At 45.5% G+C, this 19,210-nt stretch overlaps 1 protein-coding gene across 4 annotated transcripts; it reads left to right on the forward strand.

The window, feature by feature from the left end:
• The first annotated feature begins 1 nt into the window (after position 1).
• DESI1 (desumoylating isopeptidase 1) lies at positions 2 to 17,837 on the forward strand. 4 transcript variants are annotated; one of them, XR_004140366.2, is made up of 7 exons: positions 2 to 141; positions 9,148 to 9,169; positions 10,255 to 10,324; positions 12,651 to 12,760; positions 13,430 to 13,552; positions 15,287 to 16,169; positions 17,535 to 17,837. XR_004140366.2 is itself a non-coding variant. In XM_031463346.2 (6 exons), the coding sequence occupies exons 1-6, from the start codon at positions 54 to 56 to the stop codon at positions 15,378 to 15,380; spliced, it is 507 nt and encodes a 168-aa protein (XP_031319206.1). In that variant the 5' UTR covers positions 2 to 53; the 3' UTR covers positions 15,381 to 17,837. The 4 variants fall into 4 exon arrangements, 2 of the variants coding, with proteins under 2 accessions (XP_031319206.1, XP_031319207.1); XR_004140365.2 differs by having other exon boundaries at positions 15,287 to 15,781; positions 15,932 to 17,837; XM_031463346.2 differs by having other exon boundaries at positions 15,287 to 17,837.
• Positions 17,838 to 19,210: the final 1,373 nt, after the last annotated feature.

A 19,210-nucleotide genomic window follows, 5' to 3' on the forward strand; every position in this document is an offset into this window, starting at 1 on the left:
AGCCGCTGCCGGGTGCCTGAGGGACTTCGTGGCCGCCGCCGCCACGGGTCCGGATGGAGCCGCCGAATCTCTATCCGGTGAAGCTCTACGTGTACGACCTGTCCAAGGGCCTGGCTCGGCGGCTCAGCCCCATCATGCTGGGTGAGGGGGCCGGGGGCAGGCGGGAAGCAGGGCCGGAGGCGGGCGAGGGGGTGCCGGGACGGCCGGCCCAGGTGGGGAGGCCTGGACCAGGGCTTAAAGGGAGGCAGGAGCCCAGAGGATGAAGAAAAGCCCGAATGGAGAGGGAGGGTCTGAGGTTTGGGCCCCCTAAGCCCCACTTTTCCTTCTTCACGTTTGACTCCAGAGCCTTTCTAACCCTTTCCTGACCTTTCCTAACCCTTCAGAGCCCCTTCACCTGGGAGGTGGGGGAAGCCGGCGCTGGGTCCCGGTGAGTTCTCTGACTCGCTTGGGGAGCCTTCTACACTCCTCCTTCCTCTGCGCGGTGTAGGGGAGGTGAAGATGCTTGTCGAGCGGTGCCCCTCGTGGTGAAAGGGACACTGCGGAGGAAAGCCTTCCTCCGTGCCAAAAGGAAACTCTTTCTGCAGTCTCTGGGGTAGATGGGAAGAGAAAGCTAGAGCTGCACAGGCCACTGACCCATTAGAAGTGAAGTCAGATGTCCTGGAGCCCAAACTCAAGTATTCACCAAGTTTGGCCTGACAATGTGGTCTTCTCAAGAGTTTCTAAGTTAATTGCTTTTGCACAGATGGTAAGAAAGCAATTCCAGGGGAGGATTGGATGCTGTTATGTCCGCAAGGATTAGTAAGGAAAGTATTTCGATTTGTGCTCCATTAAACTACTCAACTGCTGGGAGAGAAAATCGGCCCTTGTTCAGTGTAGATCAAACCTCTTTATAACCCAAATACCAGTATGTCTTGTGTAACATAGGAATTGTCAGGTTTATGATTTCAGATGATATTGGGCAGGAAATGATTTGAGGAATTGAAAATTGAAAAGCTTTGGCAACATCCATATGAATGGCTAGTTTTTCTTGGCTTCTTTGAAGACATTGGATTATGTTTTAGTTCATGTCCGTGAAACAAGAAGGAAGAGGTCAAGTAAGTAAGGCTACTTTTGAGTGTCAGAGTCCTTGAGTTTCTAATGTGTCTTAGTGAGTTGAATTTAATCTCTTAACCCTGGGCCAGTGAGTGTTGCTATGTTTGGCTTCACATCAGAATCACCTAGGGTGCTTGTTAAAAATACAGATACCTTCATTTCCAACATATGTTGTTAAATGGGAATAGAGAAAAATGAAGTTGGAACATCTTTTTAAATATGAAAGTGTGTGTTTGAAGCAAAGGATATATGTACATGGTTGCTTAGGCAAATTATCTGGAAGAATAGGTAAGAAAATTGGTAACAGTGGTAGCTTACGGAAAGAAAAACTTGAGGCTGGGGGACAGGAGTGGAAGGGAGACTTTATTGTAAACTTTTTTGTATCTTTTGAATTGTGTACTACATATATATATTCTCTACTCAAAATAAGCAAAGTTTTAAATATATGGATTCTAGAGCCTTATTACACAAGTACTAAGAATCTTGTAGAGTTTTGATCCAGAAATCTGTTTTTTTAATAAATTCCTCAGATAATTTTTATGTAGCCAATCCATTATCAGACAGAAGTAGGGCCTAGATCACCGACTGTTAAAATGAGTAAGGCAAATCTGAAAGCAAAACTTACAAAGTCACTGAGGAAGGTGCTAGTCACTAGTGGATTACATCATTCAAGTTCTAACTAAACTTCCTGGAATGGAGCCATTTGGTTAGTTTCATCATAGTAAGGTGTTGCTTAGGTATTTCCTAGACTGATAAATAAAAGCCCTCCCCTTTTTGCTGGACATTTTTGGTTCTGTTATCTAATAGTTACTGATTTTGGCTGAAAGCAACCTTAGTGTCATTGGTTCATGATTCATTCAGCAGATTTATTGAGTGCCTACTACGTGCTAGTCCCAGTGTTAAGCTTAACTGAAGATGATGTGATGAACAAAGATGTTCTGTGCCATCATGGAGCTATTTAGTGGGGAAGACAACAATAAATAAGCAAATGAAATAATTACAAATTGTGATAGGCTGTGCAGTACGCCAACTAGGTGCTGAGACAGAAAATAACAAGAGACCTACTTTAAATAAGGAGGTCAGGAGTAGTGACTTTTAAGTTGGGAATTTAAGGATGAGGAAGAAGTCACAAGGTAGGTAGCGAGGGAGTTGTAGTGTTCCAGGCAGAAGGGGGATTAACCAGCCAAGGTCCTGAGGCAAGAGCCTGGCCTGTTCTGGAACTGAAAGAAGGCCTTTGTGGAGTTTAGTGGGTGAAAGGGAGAGTGCCATAACTGAAGGTGAAATACTGGACCTGCCCCTTGCCACACACAACCTTTTTTAATGGATATGAAATCCTAGAAGACCTCAGCCAAATTGGAACTTCCATTTGGCACATCTGATTGCAGGAGAACATCACCTTGCCTACAAATCTAATTCTGTCTTCCTGTCCCCTTTTCTTATACTGTTTTTATGCCTTTTGCAAAAGTAATGAAGAAAGGGTTATCAAAGCTTTCCAGAGTTAAAAACTTATGGAAAATGAGCATTGCCTTACTGGTTCACCCCATCTAGACATCACTAATCTTAAAGTTGAGTATGTCCCAGTTCTGTTAGTAGCCATATATTGATTTCCCATTCCTCAATATATTTGAACCTTTAAAAAATCAATTTGTTTCCTGATTTTTGTGGTGAATTCTAGGAGCATATTAGAATTTACCATGTGCCAGACCCTTTTTCTCTGAGTACTTTCGTGGGTTATATTCCTCACCACAATTTTGTGAAATAGGTCCTGTTATTACCTCCATTTTTCAGTTAAGGAACCTGAGATACAGGGCATTAAGAAATCTGCACCCAGGTGACACAGCTGGTAAGTGGCAGAGTTGGGTTATGAACGTAGCCAGTCAGACTTCTAGAGCTCATATTCTCATTTTACTGAACCATCTCCCCTGTGTGATGTATTCGCTTATAACTGACGTAAAGTAAGTACCTAGTTCAAGTTTATAAAGGCATTTTGGTCAAATGTTTCAAATTTGGACAAGGAAAAAAATCTGGGTTCAATGTGCATGTGACGTTCATAATCGTAGATTTATGGTCATCCCTCCTAGCTTTCATTGTTCCAGACTAAATTAGCATGACCTCATTATCTGTACCCTCTTCTTTTTTAAAAGGAAAAACTTCATGAGTGGGGTGGCCTGGCTCTTTATCTAGCTTTCATAAGCTGTAGCTTATTCTTGTTATGACAACTCTTTATTATTAGACCCTATCTAGTCTATTACAGTCATAATTGGACTAGATAAAGTCCAATGTAATTCCCTTCTCCCCTGAAACAATGTAGACTCCACAGTTTTACCCTGTCTGGTTTGCAGTCTTCAAGAATTGCTTCTAGAATGCAGTCTTGCTAGAATGAAGGTATTAATGGCTCCACAGTCCTTCACTCACCATGAAAATGGTCCTAGAATTATCCTTATTGTTCTAATTGAGCAGCAGCCTGATTGTACTTTTTTTTTCCATAGTCGCTGTTTGCCTAAGATAATTAGCTATTATAATTGTCCTTCATTTCCTCCTTTTAATAACTTTGGCTGCTCTTTAAATTTCTTGACCTCTTTCTGTACATAGGCAATAAATGTGGAGGTGGGTTTGTTTTTTTAATTGTGGTAAGAGGTACATTATACTTGCAGATTGTTTTCTGATCTGAAGTTTTATATGCATGCACATATTCCAAGATCCCATTTATTTTTCTTTACAAGCCTATCTCAAAATTGTTCTCAGGTTTAAAGACTTAGGCATGTAAAGTATACATATATTTCTTGGCAGAATGCTATCCAACGAATATTTGAGATTTTACTATGCTCAGTGCCTTGCTTAATTCTGTAGTACAAATAGTAATGAAATAAAAGACATGGACTCTGTCCTCAAGGAGTTTATTTAGTTAAAAATAATGTTGTGCATATGCAACATTATTAACAACACAAAAGAGATTACGATTAGATGCCAAAAATGAGAAAGTGATGAAATAATTATTTTAGGCCTTGAAAGAAGGGAGAGGTCATGGTAGGCTGGATGGGTCAGAAGGACTTCAGTGAAAACCTTGAGCTCCTGGAGAACAGAGATTCTGTCTCCTCTGTGTGTCCCCAGTGGCCAGTCAGAGCTAGTGATCAGTAAATATTGATTATAGGAATGATTGAGCCTTGAACTCAAGCTTAAAGATCAAGTAGAATTTATTTGAATCTGAGAGGGTTTTTTTAAATGTTTTAATGCCATCTATTGTGCTTTGTTTTAGATTTTTATTGTTCATTGTGTGTACTGTTTTATATCCATCTAATGAATTAATTCAGTAATCACGCAGTTTCTCTTTGGCAAAATGAAAACTAATGTGGCTTACCAGGCCCTTCGTGATCTTTCTGCTTTTCTCCCCACCCTCAGCTGTCTCCACATACTAAGCACACTCTATAAGCCTTTCTCAGCCAGGTTCCACAAGAGAATTAAGCCCTAGGGAAAATGATCTGAGTGACTGTTTTCTCATTCCCCCAGTAGATACCTCAGGACAGTAGGGCTTAATTCTCTTGCAGAACCCCAGTGGAGAAGGCTGCTGTGCCCCGTAACAGGACTGAACCCATTCGGTTCTTCTTTACCTCTAGGCTTTTCAAGGCTATGCCCTCTGCCAGGGATACTTTCTCTCCCCATCTCTTAGCTTGGATAACTTCTGCTCATCCTTGAGGCCTCAACTAAAATGTCACTTCCTCCAGGAAACTTTCCCTGGCCTCCCCACCCCCCCAAATTGGTCACATGTCTCTATCATGTGCTGATAACATCCGGCAATGTCCTGTAATAGCATCTGTCATTCTATTTTATAATTACATGTTTTCTCATCTGTGTCCATTTCCCCAGCCCCAACTGGACTGGAAGCCCCCACTGGGGGCAAGAACTCTTGATTGTATCCCCAGAGTTTAGCACAGTTCTTGGCATTCAGTAAATACAAGCTGAGTAAATGGCAGGATGCTGCAGACCTACCTCACAGCATTGCTACAAGGCTTGACTAACAACAAGCAGTGGTTAAGAGGGAACCCTCTTAGTACTGAGAAAAAGATCTCACAAATCTGTTATCCGTATGCTGAGAAAGAATCCTATACCAGCTCCAAGGAATCCTAGTGCTAAAGTATTAAGTAGTCATAAACCTACCTTTTTTGGGGATTAAAATACCTTCTTAGTTTTTAACGATGTAGTGCATTTTGATTTTGTGATAGTCCTTCTCTACCTAAAGGAAGGGCAAGCCCCCTGCCAGTAGGCATTTTTTACAGTATAGGCATAAAAGTCCACCTGTGTTATACAGATGTTTCTCTTTACCTTTTCCCACATAGATTCAACATCTATCCAGTGGTTCCAGAGAAGAATAAGCTGACTTTTTTCTTTTAAGCTGACTTTTTGAGTTAACCTCTTCACATTGCTGGTAATCTAGCAAACGACATTAAAACACTGCCAATTAGAAACGCTGTCACTGTGGGGAGGAATCTAGGAGGTGAGCTGGGGTGACTTTTGATTTATACCAGTGAGCCAGTGCTGCCTGCCCCTGTAGCCCATCACCATCATCCACCTTATGCTTATTAATAGACATTTATTTAGCACCAGCAGTATACCAGGTTCTGATCTTGAGCATGTCCCACAACCAACATGTGTCTGTATGCACAAGCTCCTTTATCTTAATTGATGAAGAGGTAGATAGAATATTTTCACCTTGGTTTTTATGTACTGACTTTACTCTTATAATCAGTGGAAGGCTGTTGAGTGCGGACCTCACTCTACATTCTTTGTTATTCATGATGAAAACAGGGCTACTATCCATGTCTTCCATTTGTTTTCACGTGCATACCTCATAGGCTTCAAAATCAATGCATTGGATGTACCAACAAGCTTAGAGACATGCAGCCATCTGACCACTCCCTCTCCAGCTTGCTGAGGAAGTCCTAGTGGGAAAAGTCTGCTTCTGTAGTATGCTAATATCCACTGAGCCTAATTCACATCCTGATACGGCCTTGTGCCCTAATTCAAACTCAAACCCCCATCTACTCACCTATTCCTACCTCAATCTGTCCGAAAAAATTAAAAAGTCAGTTCAGTCAGTCCCACTTTACAGTGCCTGTCACCCCATAGAGCAGGCCACAGCCCTCATCCTTGTCCTCAGGAGGGCAGGCCCCTGAGCAGCTACACTTAGATTTCTACCTGAGCTGCTCCAACAAGCACATGGTCATATCCTGTTTTTTCTTGTCTTTACACTGAACAAACCATGCATCTTTATTTACGTGTTTGTAAATGATGTTAATAAATATCTGTCCTACTCTACTATGTAAAGATGTGAGAATAAGGGTAACTATGAAGCACTTTAAATTAAGAAATGATCTAAATCCACTCAATCCATTTTTTTCCACTTAATCCATTTTAAATGTTGTTGGCTCCAAGTGTTTGGCAGATGGATTAATAAATGAAAGAATGAATAAAAGGATCCTTTTTCTATAGTTCCTATCACCATTCTATGGACAGATGAGATCTTAAGTGTACCTGGATGTGGTTGAATAAGGAGGAAGGAGAATGTCCAGCTTACAGACAAATTTAATGCTCAATACAGAGACTATCAAGGAGAATAAAGTAGGGTTTGTATCCCACAACTTCTGAGTTGTTTCTCAGGTGTAAAATAACTGACAGGATGATCTCTGTGGCCCCTCTCCAAAAGCCCATTATTTTGGTAGGTCTGGGTTTGAACTGATGCATCTGTACCTGCAGCTGTCCTCCTAGGTCATTGAGCATGGGCGTCTGAGAAGGCAATAGCAGGCTCAGGGTACAATATGCCAGGGTTGCAAAGTCATTTGAATAACAAGCCAGGGCAGCCAAGATTGGGGTTGAGAACTTTGGCCTTATTTGGCCTCTGTGTGTCAACCTACAGAGCTAATGAAACAAAATAGCTCGTCTCAACAGATGTGCCTGTAGCATCTCTGTTCCAGGCTCTTTGCTTGGCGCTGGATTTACAAAGATGCATAAGAAACTGCCTTGTCTTTGAGTCAGTTGTAGTCTGATGGGGGGAAAGAGACATGTAAATAGCTAGTTTTTATACCAAGGTACTATAAGACCAGCCTAATTTCAAATTGTAAAGCCTAAGAGAAGTAAGAGTTAGACTTTTTGGGGGGTGGTATGTATTATATGCCAGGCACTGTGCTAGGCCTATTTCATCTCTTTCGATCTTGGAAATGCTATGAGGTAAGACTCAATTATTGTGCTTTTTTTCCTAGCAGAATAGGAAACTAAGGCTTAAGCAGTGCTATCCTATAATAGAACCTCCAGCTTTGGTGGAAATGTTCTAGATCTGCACTGTCCCATCCTAACTACTGGCCACGTGTGGCTATTGAATACTTGAAATGCGGTAGTCAACTGAGGAACTGAATTTATTCTTTTAATTTTAATAGCCACATGTAGGCACCATACTGGACAGCTCAGGCTTAGAAAAGATCTCAGCTACAAGTTGATCTGTGTGATCTTGTTCTCTGTTACCTCTGCTCATCTCCTGCTTTTCTCCTCCTCACTCAACCACTCTAGCCGCAGCTGGCCTCCTTAAGTTCCCTCAAATACACGTAGCATGTCCTGCCTCTGCATGGCTCCCTCCCTTGCCTCCTTCAGGCCTTTGCTCAAATGTCACCTTCTCAGGGGGAGGGTATAACTCAGGGGCAAGAGTGCGTGCCTAGCATGCATGAGGCCCTAGGTTCAATCCCCAGCACCTCCGTTAAAAAATAAAATAGCTAAACCTAATAACCTCCCCCCCAACAAAATTTAAATAAAATACAAATAAAGGGGCAAAACTTTTAAAAAGAGAAAACATTTTAACCTCTTAAGGATAACCTCTCCTTCCACACAGTGCTTTGAGTTTCATTCTTTAGAAATTCACAGGGCAAACACTGAAATGTTGGAAGTGCATTTAGTAATCAGTAAACAGTTACTGTAAAATTATAACCAGCAGTGAGTGAGTGATGTTTGATAATGTTCTCAAGCCTTTCATTGCCCTTCCTGTGCATCCTTAGCACTGTTGTATCTTCGATGGACCACTGCAGACCTCCTCACTCTAGTCTGCTCTCTCTACTCTCTTCCCTCCAGTTCACTTTCTGTACCTACAGTTATCTTTTAGAAGATACAGTTATTGTTTAAACATGGATCTGATCAAGGCCCTCTACTGCCTAACAACCTTCAGCACCCCACTGTGCAGGACAGCGTCCAGTCCAGGTTTACTCTCCTTTGCTTGCACCCTTGCTGCCACCTGTCCTCTTAACCACCATCACTGCACCCTTTGCTCTACCCTGTGAGACCTTAGTCTTTTTCACAACCATGTATTTGCACATGCTGTTCCTTCTGGCAGAAATGTCGGTCCCTGCCCCTGTTTGTTCACTGGTAGAATTGCAGCTCGTGAAGGTAGTTCTCTATCTTTATTATTTTTACCACTATTATGGAGCCTGTCAACATTGTGTTTTAAGTTATTTATGTGTGTATCTCTCTTTCCATTTGACTTTGGGCTCCTTAAAGGCAAGACAGAGATAAACTCATATTTGCATTTCCATACCTCACATCATGTCTGCCACATAGAGGTACAGAATGCATGTGCCATGACTATTCAAATGGGTGGTATTTGCAAAGTTGCTCTATCATTTTCTAAAGGATTTACCTCACATATGCTCTATGAAGAAGTGGATAATAACATTTCTGTATTATTGTTTTACTATAGTCTCAAAAGATGGGACAAATTAAAAATGCAAGATTGAATTGACCCCAAATGAGAAAGAAAAGCAGACATAAAATTGGGTATATCTACACAAGTATTTCCATCTTGCGTTCTGCTTAAGGATTCTGATTATTTTCAACTTACTTAACATGGCATACCATGTCACGACCTAAGGACCTTATTGGAGGAGAATTGCATTCCTAGAAAATGCCCCAAGAGGTTATAATGGGTTGCTCTGGGTTTGACTGATGGTCTGAATTTACTGTGGCTAGGAGACCATTTAGTCTAGTTCCAAGTGGCTAAATCTCTTCTTTTTTTCTCCACAGGGAAACAACTGGAAGGCATCTGGTAAGTTGGGACCTCCTTACAGTGACTGGTTTATGAAACGAGGCAGCACCGCGCACTTCATGTTCTAATCTGTGGCTTCCAACTTCAAACCTAGCTCTCTGAGTCACAGAGCTTCAACCAGGAGTTTATCAGTGTCTCAAGACATTTGGGGTGTGTGGGTGAAGGCCCGGGATGCTGCTATATACCTCCTACAATTTGCAGGATGGCCTCCACAACAAAGAATGATCCAGCCAGAAACGTGTGGTGCTGAGGATAAAAAACCCTGTCCTAAAGAAAGGCAGAATGATGTCAGCCCACCCTGACCAAGCTTTCTAAGTATAGAAGTCCTGAGGGCCCCACGTGTCTTTCTTAAAACACATGTGCTTTGGTCTCTTAGACCCATCCCTGCAAGACACAAGAGGGTGGCTGGGCTCTCAGTTCCATTTCTGAGGAAACCGTAGGTCAGTGTTCTGTTTGGACTCCTAGAGCCTGCTGACATTTTGGCTGACCAGAATAACCCTTTGCTTTGTTTGACTCAGACCCAAGAAGTAATAGGAATACCTTCACCTGCAGCAGGTCCACACTTAACAGCATCTGGTTTTCCCTCAGCATGGTCTAGGTTAACTGCTCCTGTTAGTTTAAAAAGCCTGGGAACACACCTTGCTCTGCAGAGCTTTATTTCAATAATTGACTTGTTAATATTGGGGTGAACCTCTAAGGACTCCCCTCTGCTCACTGAACAGCAGTGGTTCTCAACAGGGTAAAGTTCTGCCCCCAGGAGACCCCAGGCAATGTCTGGTTGTCACAACTGGGGGGGGGGGATGCTACTACTGTCTAGTAGGTAAATACCAGGATGCTGCTGAATGTCCTAGAATGCACAGGACATCCCCACAACAGAGGACTATCCAGCCCCAAATAGTAGCGCCAAAGTCTGGAAACTCTAATCTGAGGTATTTATCTTATTTTTATTTGATTAGTTTATAAAGCTGTTGACCTCATAAGTCGTATACTTAGGCAGAAATTCTTCTCATTGCGGTGTGGTGTTTGCTTTTTCTCAGTCCAGATTTAAACTTTCTGGCTTATTCTGCCTCTTCTGTGCGTTGCAGGCACACCTCCATAGTTGTGCACAAGGATGAGTTCTTCTTCGGCAGTGGCGGTATCTCCAGCTGTCCCCCGGTGAGTGTCTTCTCCCACACCCTGTCCCGCAGTCTCAGGTCCCTGGGTGTTCCCGTAGGCCAGGAACTTCGCTACTCCTCCATAGTTCTGGCGGCTAGGCCAGGGTGTACGGTCCTGTGCAATAGTTCCTCATGGTGGCCTTAAGACTCAGCTCCAGAATACCCTTCCCAGACCTTCCAGCCAGTTGCCCTCCTCTCTGCTCCCATGGCAGTTGTGGTCCATGTCACACTGAGCACGTTATGGTGAAACAGGCTGTTCCTGAGTCTCTGCAGGGATCCACAGGCCAGCTCCCTGTAAGCTGACACTGCCTCCCTCTCCTGTCACCATCGCTAGCTCAGTGCCTGCTTCATGGTGAGAACCCAGTCAGTGTGCAGCTGACCCATGAGGACTCTGAGAGAGAGGGAGTTGCCCAAAGTTACATGGCCAGTTACAGCGCCAGTACTAAAACCGAAGTCTCTCTGACTCTAAAGCCCACGCTTTTTTCCAGAAAATTTCTGTCTGAGCTATCTGAGGGTTGTGACAGCAGGTACTCAGGCAAAGACCAAGCAGCCATTTGTTTTATACTCATGAATGGGGAGTCATTTTTTATTTCTTCCTTCCACTGGCTTTCCACTTCCTATAACAAGTCCTTCTTTAACTCCACTCAGTTCTGCCTTGTAAATGTGTCTTAAACCAGATTCTCTCTCTTCATCTCTTCCCGCTTCTCCAGAGCTTTCACCTTCATCCAGCCTCATTTCTAGCCTGGACTTCAGCAGTCCATCTACTCTTCCTTCTCAGTCAGTTCTCCACACGAGAGGCAAAGTGATCTTTTCAAATGAAAATCTGAACATGGCATTCCCTTTTTTAAGTCAGAACTCTTCCCATTGCTCTGGGAATAAAAAGCAGAAGCTCAGCATAGCCTCCAAGGCCATGTCTGATCTGGTCTGGGTCTTTCTTCCTCGATGGCCCCTTTGCAGGTTGAGCCCTTCCCCAGCCCCTCTTTCTCATTCCCTGAACACATGCATGTTGGACAATTAAACCTGTCCTCTGACTTCAGTCCACCTCCCTGATCCGCCACTTGGTTATAGCTCTCCATCCTTCAGATGAGTTCAGTGTCGCTTTCTCAGCCAAGTCTTCTCTGACCCTTCAGACTGTCTTATGTACTCACCACATTCTCTACGTTTTCCAGCAAGACCCTTATCATAGCTCTTAATTATACAGGGGTTTATGGGATTTTTTTTTTTTTTTTTTTTTTTTGGTTTGCCTTCCCTGCTAGACTGTAAGCTCCGTGAGGGCAAGAATCTCATCTGTTTTGTCCACATCGTGCCCCCAGTGCCTAGCATAAGGCCCAGCACATAGTAAGTTCTCAGTATGTATTTGTTACGTGAGTGAATAATAGGAGGTTGAATAGTGACCTTTTAGTCTCTTGTAGCTCTATGATTATTATACTCTGACTGCAGGAATTATCCTGCTCACTGTGCTTCCCCCAGGGCCCAGAACAGTGTGGGGCACGTAGTGGGTGCTCGACAGCCACTGCGTGAATGAATGATCTTTTCAGGGAGCTCTGCTCTGGAGTGCTCGCCCTCACTCCCCAGCCCATTCCCAGCTCTCTCCTCGCCTGTGATCTGGGTGCTTTCCCCTTGGCTGGTTTCCCCCGCAAGGCCTCAGTCTCTTCGTTCGTCTGCAATGGCGGTCTGTTAACCCATGGCTGAGGGTTTTCTGTAGGCCTTCCAGGGGCCATTAACTCCCTTGCCAGGGGAACTTTATCCCCTCATTAGATTAGCCTCACAGGTCAAAAAGGAACTGAATTATTGAAGTATTTGCCAACCTGCCAGATTTCTCACAATTCTTCACATTTTCCCAGTGTTACAAGGGACATCAGGTGTGTCACAAGAAACACTGGCTGCATACAGTATGAATATAGGCATGTAAAGATGACCTATCAGGTGTGAGCCATTTCTGTTTGTCCTGTTCTGCCCTCATGAGCAGGCATGTTAGGGACAAAGGGGAGAATTCAGATTCTGGGTTTCTATCTTTTTATCAACTGAATGCATGGTCAGTGCCAGGAGTCTGACCTGCAAGAGACTCAGCTTCCCAGAGCCCCACCAGAAACAGAAAGCCTGGCTTCTTAGCCATGTTGCCAGCACATGGCAATGGATTAGTTGCCAGGAAGCTCTAAGCCATTATAGCCTTGACACAAATGGGAAATAACACTCTTCACCTGCCCTGGGTGCTCTCAGAATCAAAAGTTGTAAAACAGGGCATTTGTGTTCTTCAGTGGGAAGCCACATGAAAAAATTCAGTGGAGAAAATGATTTAATGACTTTCTTTTGGCTGGCCCTTTTAGGGAGGGACATTGCTTGGGCCCCCAGACTCTGTGGTTGATGTGGGGAGCACAGAAGTCACAGAAGAAATCTTTCTGGAGTACCTGTCCTCCCTGGGGGAGTCTCTGTTCCGGTGAGTGGAGACAGGGGTGGTGGTTAGCTGTGTCTATCTCCCCAACTAGATAATCAGTCCCCAGAGGGAAGCCACCAGTCATTTCCCCCAGAGCACTCACCACAAGGTCTGGCCCAGTATTTGCTGAATAAATATGAAGGGAAGGCAGTTATCACGCCACAAAAAGAGCTCAGCATTGCTCCAAAGGCGCTATTCCATCCCAGCATACCTACTGTGGAAACTTTGAGGAAAGGAAGGGTATTTATTCCTTCTGATTAAAATCAGCTGCTGCTATTTCAGCATATGCTGCTCTCAACAAAGTATTTTGTCCTGAAAATCAAAAAAAGGGTTTGTAGAGAGGTTGGGATGAAATACAAACTTGAGCAGATTTTCTCTTAAAGAAGCTTTAGCCAATTTCAAGTGTTAAACTCTAACCCTGGAGCTCTGCTTTAGTGACTGTAAAGATTCTTCTGAAACTGAAGGAGCCAGATGTTTTTATTTCATCTTTCCCTCAAAAATCTGTTATGTAAGGGCCCAGAGTGGCAAACCAAGCGGTCCTTTTGGAGTGTAAAGTAGAATCACGGTCCTCAGATTCAGCTGTGCTCACCATTCTGTCACTTGGTTTGAACTGTTTCATGTACGTGCTTGCTGACTCACATCTGTGTCCCAAACCTTTCTCACAATGTACAGAGGTGAAGCCTACAACCTCTTTGAACACAACTGTAACACCTTCAGCAACGAAGTGGCGCAGTTCCTGACCGGGCGGAAGATCCCTTCTTACATCACTGACCTTCCCTCTGAAGTTCTCTCCACGTGAGTGGCCTCTACCTCTCCCCCGCCTTTGAAATCCCCATTCCCCCCTCCTCTGGCCCACATCTGCCCCCTAGTCTCAGCAGAGTCTGCCCAGCTAATGGGGCCCTGTCATGATGACAGCTTCTACTCACATATGCTCACCTTCACCCTCCTTGGAGTTGGACCAACTCTGCCCTGGTCTGAGTGCAACTGCAGAACTTAGAAACCCACTTGACACTGGCCCCAGTGCTTGTACAGAATCCTGAACAAACTGTCTTTCCCTTTATACATGAGGCATGCCACTCCCCAGAAGTGCCCACTTAAAAGGCAGTTTTAGATAGATGGGCCCAGAGTAGGCCAGAGAATTAGTCAGGTGTCTTGTTTTGAAACTGTTGTTAATCTTTCTTCCCCTGCATCTTGAACTATTTGACGCCCTCAAAGACAACTTCTACTCACCCTCCTACTATGTGGTGCACAATTAGCCCTCGGTAGATGCTTTCTTCAAGAACATTCTGTAGCCCCTCCCACCTGATGTGGCCAAGCTTCGTGGGCCATCATCCAGGTGGTGTCCCCTGAAAGGACACACACACACCCAGTGCCATCACACCCCTCCCTCCCTTTGCTGCTGATTGCATTCAGGCAGCCTCTACCCACTCTAGGACCGTGTCCAATTGCTGAATGACTCAGTTTCTCCTGAACTGTGGCCCTGTCCAACAGGGATCCTGGCAGGTTTAGCAGGCTCAGCAAGGTGAACTATTCTTCACACCTGGGTAGGAACCCCTCAGGAAAAACTTGCATAGGAAATAAGGCTGATGTCAGTGTCAGGCTGAGTGAGGAGAGCCCCGTCTCCCACTCCTGGCCCTGCCTTCCTGTTCCTTGGTGGGTGTGTTAAACCCCATAGCCTTACTGAAGAATCTAGGTTATGGGGCCCTGAGCAAACCCGAGTAGCTGGAATGTTCTTGCTGTTACTATCCGATGGGTGGAGTTCCTGGACTCGTCTGAATTAAGATTAATATTTCTCGGTTTCATCTGTTTATGCTTTAAAATACTTTATTTCCTTTGAACTTGGGAATGATTTCCAAAAATGGCAATAGCCGCCGAAGAAAAAGAAAACCAGTAACAGATGCACTGTGGACCACCCGATTTAAGATGACAGTAATCTTGGAAAGTCTCTAAGGCTACGGTATTCGCAGTCTTTTTTCCAGCTAAGCTGCTCTGAGAGCAAACTGGGAGCCCTTTACAAAGTGGCACTGACACCTTCTGTCAGCCTGCACTGGTCATTTTTCCTGGATATTCCTGGTACTCCCTAGGAGACCTCCGTTCCCTGAGGAGTCCAGTTGTGTTCCACCCTCACTCCTGACTTTATCTTTTTCATATTCTTTTTCTTTTACCTCAGCTTCTTCGCTTAATCTTCTTGTACCATAAGAGCTAAAGACAGAAGTACAGAAAGCTCTAGTTTCCAGTCTATAGCCAACCTGTCCAGACCACAGCCAACCAGGATATGGCGGTGATGGTGGTGAGATGGTAGCATTTACTGAGGAGGGGACGCCAGGAATAAAAACATAGAGCAGGCTATGTGGAGATCCCCTCTGTGAAAAAGGATGTATGAGCTAGGCGATAAAGTGAAATGCAGTGATAGAGAACTTCCTGGCGTGGCAGGGCCACTGCACACGTGGGCCAAGCCGGGCGCGCTGGCCAGCTGTGGCAGTCTGCGTCAGGGAGCCCACCCCAGCCCCATGTCTGTTTTCTCCGCAGGCCCTTTGGACAGGCCCTGCGACCCTTCCTGGACTCCATCCAGATCCAGCCTCCTGGAGGGAGCACAGTGGGCCGACCCAACGGCCAGAGCTAACAGGACTGCATGGGACCGCCCTGCCTCACCAGGGCTTTTCCTTTTTAAACAAAACAAACCCTACCAGATTTCTATTTTATCATTTTACATCAGAGCTAACAACCAGGGGACGGCTTTTTAAATTTCCCAGGGAAGGAGATCATCAGGCTGAATGTAGGACAATGCTGCTAAGAAACAACAAAATGCCACCCCTTCTAATAGTATTATACTAATTTATTAAGGCTGTCTTGTCTGTGAGTTCACTTCTAATGCTGCTTCCTAAGCGGCCTACAGACTGGAGAAAGGGAGAGGATTTTTTTAAGCAGAAAGCAAGAGGCAGAGTCTGGGGAAGCCCCAACCAAGAACCTCTTTCCAGAGAATGCCCACACTCTACCCAGGTTGCCACCACCCATGGGGCCCAGGTGAGTTTTATATTACCCATGACCTGGAAGCGGTTACTCTCTAGCGTTAAATGAATCGAAGGACTTGGTGGGACCAGTTTCAGGATGACTTACCCAACCTAAGTGAACTCTTTAGCCACGATCTTCTCACCTTCCCTCCCCTCCATCAAGCAAGGCCATGGGACCAGGGCTGGAGCAACCAAAGCCTCAGGATCAGCAAGTGTCAGCCCAGAGGAAACAGGATAAAGCCATTCCTCCTTCCACCTAGACTGATTACCAATCCTCTGACGTTGATTTTGAAGAAGCTGCCTTGCTGTCTACGGGCTGTTCTTCCTCAGCATAGCTGACCTGTCAGTTAACGAAGGTTTGGAGCGGCAGAGGCCCAGGCCTTTTGTCTGCAAGTAATAATGTAAGTTATTTGCAGTCACCGTGCCCACCCGCACCCAGACCAATATGCAGTATTCAGCTAGGGAGCAAGGGGAAGTGATTCCCTGCTCTTGGAAAATGTCCCTGATGTAGAAAGAATAATGCAGAATCAAGGTGACAAATTTAGAATTGTTTCTGATAGGGATTTTTACATTATCCTAAATGTGTTTTGAAGGGACGTATTATTTCTCTTGTCATTCTGACTTTAAGAAAGCAAGGTTGAGGGCATGAGTGGGCATTTTTATAATGAGCTGCTGCTGGGAACTTACAGGCGGGGAACAATCTGGAAGTTTCTTACCTGGAGAGGCTTTCAGATTCTCTTTCTTCGTGTGAGCCTCCCTCAAGTTGGGAGACTGAGTGTGGAGAAGGGACTCAGAGCTGCAAGGTATCTGAGTCCCAGCCCTGGCATCCTTGGGCCCCTCCTGCCACTTCTCAGACTTGAATTATGTTCTCTTTCCTGGAGTCTGGCCTGCAGCAGGTGCCTTTCCTCTCCAAAAAGCTGCTGCTCACCTCTGGCCTCGTCTCCTCCCATCTCTGCCATTAGCCATGGCAGTTGGCATCATCAGGGTCTCAGCTAGAGGAGAAGATGTTATTCTCCCTTAGTGTTTGCCTGTGACCTGACCAGGGGCATGTTCATGATGGCTGGCGGTAGTGCCAAGTGGCATTTTGGAACTTTTAAGATTGGAGGCCAAACCAGTGAGCACTTTAATTCTCGAGACCCACTGACTTGCCAGTGTGCATGCTAATGGTACATCAGAGCGGAAACTAGCAGGGGCTATTATTTAATGTTGACCTCCTGGCAGAACTGGGCCATGGAAAATGGGTTTCAGGCTGGGTTTCTCCTGGGAGGGCAGCATGTTGGTCGAGGCCATTGCTCTGCTTCCCAGCTGTTTCTCCCCTTTTTCAGCTTGCCTTGCCCAGCCCTCTCTCTCTTCCAAGCTCCTGCTCCAGACCTCTCTGCTCAGAGCACTCAGCTCCAGCCAGAGGGTGATGGGCATCACAAGCTCCTTCTCATCTCTCTTCTCCACCATATCCAGACTCAGCTGATTTCTCTTCCCCCAGTAGTCACCTCCAGATGCAGGGCTATACCAAGAAGTTAGCCTAAGTGGCTCCGGTGAGAGACTGAGTCACTTGCTTCATTGAAAGCTGCCCTTCATGCCCAACAGCCGTTTGTGCCAATGCCTGTGCCTTAGGGTTTGTGGGGAGAGGAGGGGTCAGTAAGCCATCTTCTTAGAGCTCTGCAGGGAGGCAGGCTCTCCCTCCCCTACCCAAGTCTCACCGTCACTACCTGGACGCCCAGGCTCAGGCTAGGACCCCCCAACACCATCCTCGCATTTCTCTATCCCAGAACCTCAGGAGCCTGCTCATTGTGACCAGCCAGCTCCATACAGGCGTGCGCAGGCAAGCAGAATGAGAAACGAGCCGTGTGTGTGATTGTATCGCACAGTGGACACCTCCATCAAGGTCCATGGTCTAAAGGGACAGGGAAGGAGGAGGAGGGATGAGACCGTCACCCCTTCCCAGAAATAAAGTTTGTACCTTTGAGATTCCTTTTTGTCCTTGAAGTCAAACTAATAACTGTATAATATGGAGGTATTTACTGTTTTTCTTTGGTATTTTTTCTAATGCAATAAACTCATTTCTGCCTGCTGCCATTTTTGTCGTGCTTGAAGGTCTGGGTATGCAGCCAACATGAGGCAGCTGCAGCCTGATTCTTCATCTGTCTCCCACTGAGCTTAACTTTGCTCAGTCTGGATATGCCGCCTTTGCTTGGTTGTAAGACTTGTGGATAAGAAGTGACAATAGCAGAAAAGAGTGTATGACTTTCACCATTGCTTTATCAAGATGGGGAAAGAGCCCAGAGAGGATTCCCCTTGCCCAGGGTCACCTTGTGGCTGGTGGTGGAGTAAGACTCAAAAACCTGGTCTGCTGGCCTCAGCTTCTGGGATTTCAGAGGACGTCTGACCTCACCAAGAAGTATTCACTTCTGGTTTCAGCTTGGCTATAGGCTGGGTCTGTGGCCTCAGGGATCTCTGCCCACCTTTCCCTGACCTCACTGAAGAGGTGCTGGGGCGGGTGGACAGCCCTCTGAATGCCCGCAGTGCTTCCAGGCACGCCAGCCGAGCTGCCGGGGTCTGCAGGTTCAGTTGGCCCACTTTGAGTGAGCACCTTCTGCCTGGCTTTCTTTCACACACCACGGACTCAGGATGTGGGTGTTGGTCCTGTTTTACAGGTGGGGAAACAGGTGCAGAGAAGCTAAGTTATCCAGGTGGTGAGTAGCTGAGCCCTTGAATCCGGGCCATGTTCTCACCGTCCTCCGCTGAGACCTCGTCATTAAGGCACTGTGTCTTTCCAATGTGCTAGCTTAAAAATAAAACAGAAGGTTCTGTCTTTCTAGAGGATACAGAGGGCAGGTGGCTTTGGCTGACATATGTGCTTCCCAGGAGCTGACATGTGGCAGGAGTCCTTTGAAGGCACCCGGTCTGAGACCACACAGCCTGGGCTTAAGTCCTAACTTTGCTACTTGTGGGCCAGTCTGTTTGTCTCGTTATCTATAAAATGGGGGAAATGGTACCTACCTCACAGGGTGGTTTGAAGAGAGTAAATGGGAAGTACTTTGCCCGGTGCCTGGCACAAATTAAATAATGAATGTCGGGCTGAGGGCGAATCCATTCAACCCCTACTGCCTGAGGATTTCTGTAAGCCAGCTCTGAGCAGAGGCCAAATCTCTCTGCTGAGGACAGTTTACAAGATAAGGTACTGCAGACGTGCATCACCTGCTTCTGGGGGAAATGGCAGAAAACAGCTATTTTACCCTTAGACTTTGTGACTTACTACAAAATGTGGGGTGAGTTCATTAAAGCCCGTAACCTTCCCCGGGAGCCTACCATGTGTGAAGCAGCACCGAGCTCAGTGCTAGGGGTACAGTGGTGAGCGGGACTGACAAGGTCCTGCCCAGTCAGGGGTTAGATTCCGGGGAAGACACATGGTACACAGGTTTGGTAATCTCAGGTTGCAATAGTG

This window comes from Camelus dromedarius, chromosome 11 (assembly GCF_036321535.1).
Source record: "Camelus dromedarius isolate mCamDro1 chromosome 11, mCamDro1.pat, whole genome shotgun sequence".
Lineage (NCBI taxonomy): Eukaryota > Metazoa > Chordata > Mammalia > Artiodactyla > Camelidae > Camelus > Camelus dromedarius.

Bases quoted from the DNA above. Each gene is read 5' to 3' on its own strand.
- DESI1 (XM_031463346.2), top strand. From the start codon at position 54: ATGGAGCCGCCGAATCTCTATCCGGTGAAGCTCTACGTGTACGACCTG. The intron at 142-9,147 runs GTGAGGGGGCCG...TTTTCTCCACAG, and splicing joins GCTCAGCCCCATCATGCTGG to GGAAACAACTGGAAGGCATC. The intron at 13,553-15,286 runs GTGAGTGGCCTC...TTTTCTCCGCAG, and splicing joins CCCTCTGAAGTTCTCTCCAC to GCCCTTTGGACAGGCCCTGC.